Raw genomic sequence first — 6,000 nt, 5'->3', positions numbered from 1 at the left:
TGAGGCTAAGCCTTGCCTCCACTAAGACATATATTTCATGGGAGGCAATGTTTTGTTTTAGCATATCATTTCTGGACTCTTTTCTATATTAGCTATTTACTTTTGGAAGACCTGATAGATCCCTGTTCTAATCACTATGAATGATTATTATCACCCTGCCAATAATCTCTTTCTATTTAAAAAAACGACATGAAACAGTGATAGATGACATTTAAAATCCTATGGCTCCTCAAATGTAAACCATGTACATCAACTCTGCAGTCTCCAAAATTGGTGTCTAGAAAGCCAATGTCCCTAATTCACAGAAAAACAAAACTATGCACAAATACGTTGAAAGAGTTTAATGTTCGTTTTATTCAGGAAGTGCCTATAACTTCTGGAATCAGGTTTTCATCCCTTGGGTTCATTAAGCCAGTGTAGGTGTCTTTCATGATCACCTGGGACAGGATGAAAATGAATGCAGCAGTCTACACACTGTCACTTCTCATATATGGGCATTTCATAAGTCTGCAAACTGTACCTGCTTGGAAGCTGTACACAGATACAGTTACTGTATCAAGTGAGAATGTTTTTCAGTAATATGAAGAGGCCACTTACAACCACGTGCATTTGAAGCTGTAAAGCTCACTAGACCTTGTCCTCGCTCACTTTCCAGTAAATATTCATAGCTCTGCCACTCCTCTTCTTAAACTATAAACAGTATCAGTCCGTTGTCCCATGCCAACAAACATCTGATCATGTCAGCTGCCCCAGAGGCAAAAGGATCACATTTCACTGAGTTCCTCATTAACATTCGTTAAGGTTTTTTCTTTTCAAACTGTGGAACAATGCCAGCATCTTCCTCGTCAGCTATGTTCCTTCCTTCAGTTTGCGCCAGACTTTCCTCTGCTAGTTGTGCCAGGTACCGCTGTAATTTGAAAATATAAAATACTTATTACTACAAAACTAAGACAGAATATTTATAACATTTAATAGGCAGTAAACATCCCAACAAACTATTGAACAAAAAAAAAAAGAGAGAGAGAGAGAGACTAACAATGACAGGGCTGCAAAGATTTGCATGAATGCTGAGGAATGCATAAAACATATTTATGTTAATACACTGTTGCTACAACATTCTAAAGCATTTCAGATGTGGAGAAGAGGTCTGCAATATACCATATGTTTGAACATTATTTACCATCTTTTAGGACATTTTTCTCAGTATTCTAGAATTCCTGAAGGACAATGCCAAATAAGATGAAAAATGATTTCATCCATCAGTATAAATACCCTTTTCTGCCACTGTCAGTGGCTCAACAGGTAGCACAGTTACCTTTAATGCTGAAAGATCAGTAGACTGTGGGTCTAGTCCTACACCAGGTGGCTTGATTCATGTTCCAGTACTGTTACTGTAGTACAGCATAAGGAGGTTGCTATGCTCCATAATGTGCTATCCTTCAAATGTGATAACAAAATGAGGTTCCAGCTACCTGACTTGGAGGCACCTCAAGTGGAAGTAAAAGAGTCAGTGGCAATTATCATAATAAAAGCAGGAGCTTTATGTACATTCTCAACAAAAATAACATATTTAATATACAACCATTAAAAAATTACATTTTTATTATTTGAACAATATCTTCCATGGCAAAAGATATCCCAGAATTTGTATTTATTTAGTTACGCTTTGTTGACAAAGTAAGTCTCACTAGGCCAATAGCCTCTTTTCAAGGGTGACCTGACGTGGTATTCATACTGAGTAGGAGAATTTTTCAATAAAAGCTGGTAGATCAGAAGGCTGTGGTTCTGTTCCCACACCAGGTAGTTTAATTAATTTTCCAATATTGAGACTGCAATAATGAGGGTGCTACACACTGTACTATGCTTCCAAACTGCCCATATAATTACCATATCTTTCTTGACTTTTCTACTATTTGTGCAATTACTGAAGTTATGCTAATATCCATAGAAAATCATATCTTTGTGACTTTATCATACTTTAATCTCTCAGCTAATACTGTCATGGTGATATGATAAAAAAGCACAATTTAAAGAATCTTTAGAGAATTTTTACAATGTCTTGGTCAAATTTTCTCTAGTCAGTATGAATACTACCTTTGGTCTCTCTTTAAAACAAATGACAATGCTGTTGTGACTAAATTGATCTGTTGCTTTGATGTAATTTACACAAACCCTGATGCAGTGCATACTGTATGTCCAGAATTCATATGATACCAGACAGAAATATAATTTCAAATTTTAGAAGAAGTCATGTGTGACAGTCTTTTTCTCAGGTATCTGGACACACGTAGATATTACCCGGACAGAGACCTGGTGCACAGTGTGTGTGTATGAATGTATACAGCTCACACTGCACACAACTTGAAAGTTAACCTATGCTACTCTGCTACTAGAGCCAAAGGTGTGCTTGGCACAGTGCACACATGTGGTGTGGCCCACAGGTGATATGCACTAGTCACACAGATATTGAGACTGGCCAGTAGAGGTAGAATGACCACACTGGTCATTCACACGTCCCCTCCTATGAGCTGGCACTGAATCCATAGCTACAAGCTTGACCTGACATACAGGCATGGCAGGGACAGAGCATGCATGTTGGGTTACAGGTGTAGAACTGTGCAATCCAGAACCTACCTAGAGATAAGTATCCACAGTGGGATCTGCACTGTACTGTAAGCATAATATCAGAGCTATTGTGGGTAGCACCAAGGGAGTAGAACCAGTAGCAGAACCTGTCTGGGCTGTGATCTGTGCTGACCACGATTACTCATCCTATATCTGTGTTGAGAATTTGCTGTATGAGCTATGTCTCTAACTGCACACCCCAAAGCTGGTAACTGCTGATGGCGACACTCAGTGACATACGTGAACCATTCCTTTATAACAATGCACTGTCCCACCTGCTATTATGATTCAATCACTGACAAAGAGCTAGTCTCAAAATTGTTGTGTCTTGAGTTATTCCTATTAAAAGTTATGTTTATCTGATTAATTGGTGCTCCCCTTCTTGTTTTTTTTCTGCAGATATTGTGTTGGGCGACTCCTTTTGTCTGCTGGTTTTCATTTCCTTCTTGTGCTGTTGTGGTTTAGCACAGATTGACTTGAACTACTTCAGCTCATACTCCTCAGCTCCATCATGAAATGTGTGCTAATCCCTTGAAACAGGGCACACAGGATCTTTGTTTTGTTTGGGTGGATGCAATCTTCCCGATCGGGTGCTTACAGGACTCCACCGACATGTGTATATCCCATTACCAGACTGGACCTCATATGCCCCAAGAGCCTTTGCTAGTCCAGCAACAAGACCTCTGGTATTGCTATTCACAGGTGAAGCCTGCTTCACAATGGCTATGGCAACATTGGACCCACATATGTGTTTATGTCCACTGGAGGCCTTAAAAACAGAGTTCTTCTGCTCTTTTGCAGCACCAACACCTGGAAGGCTTTCCTCAGCAGATGGAATAGCTGAGTCATCAGACATGCCACAACCAATTGGCATGTGTATGGGTGGCACTGACCTGTGTCTGAGGCTCAGCATGTGTGGCTACATGTGGCTTGCTGTCATGTCACATGCATATAGACAGCTTCACAGTCACGCCACCAGATATGCTAGCAACATCTGTAACAGAAAAAAAACATAAAAACATGTTTCACCAACCACATTTGCAAACAGAAATGTATGGTTATGACACTACTGACAATAAAGTTAGTTAAACGAACAGTGCTAAAGGAACTAACCTTGCTGTCTGGATACTATTGCCTGCACATCAGATAGGAATCATAGTTAAATTTAAGATATCAACAAGTATACCTTCCCAGTGGGATAACAACATGGCTACATGCATAGCTGCAGTGGCATGAGCTCATGCATAGTCATGCTGCATGCTGCTTGTATGTACAGACATTACACAAGTCAAATGCACCACAACTGCAGAGATGCCAAGCACTATTGTATGCTGTAACAATGTGAACTTCCCAGCAGGTAGGGGTGATAGTCTGACAGCAGAGGTGTTATAGCTGACCATAGTTCCTCTAACATGGATTTTGTGGTCATATTCATGGCCACATAGGGGAAGATGTAGCCATGAGTAAGAACTATTTATATGTACACCGTGAACAGACACAAACCTGACTAACAATAGGAAAAACAATGCTCCTAATTAACAGTGAACTTGCAAGCTACCCTAACAATTATAGGCCAATATCTTGCCTTCTGACGACGTATAAACTATACCAGTGGCGGCTGGTGACTTCAAATTAAACGGGGACTGCAGGCGACAGATGAACGGGTGGGGCCAATGGGAAGGGGTGTGGCCAACTAGAAAAGGGGTGAAGCTATGCTCAAAACCACAACTGGAACTTTAATTAAATACGCTGCCCTGGGTGCCAAACCATCATTACGAGAGTCCAATCAAGACAAAATGAAGTGTAGAAGAAAAAAAATATTTCAATGCATTGGCTACATGGCAACTTACTTAATATCTAGATGGAAACACAAAGGTTGTGAGGCATGAAAAAATAAATTGCTTTTTAAATACATTACTGGAATGCCAGTCAAAATAAAGTATAAAAAAAACAAGCAGCACTCAGCTCAAACCACTTCTCCTTACACTGCAGTTTTAATTATAAATTATATTCAGCTTTATAAAATTACCAAGTAACATGCTGAAAGTAGCAATCTCTGTGATACCCCACTTGTAAAAATGTTTCTTATCCAAAAAAGACCTGCTGCCTGACAACAACTATCTACTTGTTTCATGCAGAACACATGTAAAAAATGAACAGCGAACAAGAAACAAGCTGAAGATAAATTGCTTAAAGAATTACTGCACTAGTTATGGACCACACATGATAGACTGGCATTCTGTTTAGTTTACGGGTAAAGCCTGCAAAGATAACTGCAAGTCTCCAACAAATGTAATGAGCTTCTGAAAATACTGTAATCCTGTCCTTTATTACAAATACTGTCATATGCATTTCAATACCTAAGACTTAAATGTTATCTAGTTATGCAAATATTCTTTGCATGGCACCACTGAAAAGGCTTTCAGTGTTGGCAATTCTTTAACAGTATGCTTATTAAAGCTTACTTGCATCTTACAATGTCAGACAAGCTTACCTGATGGTCATTAAAGCATTGCTACTTAAACACAAAGCAACAGGCACTTTCTGTGTAATAATAAGCATAAATCAACAGTATAAAAATATGACAGAAAACCAGAACATTCTGCAAAATCAAGGACAGATGAAAAGCCACGGTCATACTTGTGGTCTACCTTGGATGGGGGAATACTTTGCACACTTACACTGCATAACTGCTCCTTGCCTTGCTTGGACACATCCAGAGCCACTACAATGGGGAGTGGAGTGCAACAAGTAGGTCACAGTTTGAAATGTCTCTGGCTGACGGTGATGTCTCTGACACTCATACCTCTCAACATCAGAGCAAGAAATCTGGACAAAGCCATACATAGAAGTGGGACACAGGCCCAAAAATAAAGACAAATTTTAAATATTGCTCTTATAAACTTAGAAAGATAATAGAATAGTAGTAGGTGTTGCATTAGTATGAATTTTTGAAGGGTATGAAATCTGAAATTCAAATGTCTGCCATTATTTTCTAACTTCAATCTTTAATGATTTGCTACTAATTGAAAACCACAATTTTATGAAAAACAGATCAAATATGTTATGCAAAAATATAAAATTGCCACACAATACAGCTGGGAACCTGTCAAAGAAGGGACACCTTTTTAAAATTAGTACTGTTAACTTGAGCAGCTGACAAAATAAGAGCATCTACATGCATTTCTGAAATAAAAGTAATCTATAACTCTGATCATTACAGTTATTTATAATTGTAAACCCTCCATGTTTTCTTCCAAAATTGCCATTTTGCAGAGGGATTATTAGGGGGAGAGCAACATTTTGAGCCAAAATTGGAGACAGTTGAGAGGTTTGGATATTCCTAATTCTATAAAGCGATTTATTTGCACGTAC

General features: G+C 38.8%; 1 protein-coding gene across 2 annotated transcripts in view; it reads right to left on the bottom strand.

The window, feature by feature from the left end:
• RBM20 (RNA binding motif protein 20) overlaps positions 1-6,000 on the bottom strand; it is a 1,470,922-nt gene that overhangs the window by 2,261 nt on the left and 1,462,661 nt on the right. For both annotated transcript variants that reach the window (XM_044055714.1, XM_044055715.1), the window contains exon 15: positions 1-907. This exon is cut by the window's left edge and continues 2,261 nt beyond it. In XM_044055714.1, the coding sequence (XP_043911649.1) occupies positions 797-907 (111 nt within the window). In that variant the 3' untranslated portion in view covers positions 1-796. The remainder of the gene's footprint in view (positions 908-6,000) is intronic.

The sequence above is a fragment of the Protopterus annectens genome, chromosome 14.part0 (genome assembly GCF_019279795.1).
Source record: "Protopterus annectens isolate FY-2018-M chromosome 14.part0, PAN1.0, whole genome shotgun sequence".
NCBI lineage: Eukaryota > Metazoa > Chordata > Ceratodontiformes > Protopteridae > Protopterus > Protopterus annectens.
This window is presented reverse-complemented; position numbering and strand designations above follow the sequence as displayed.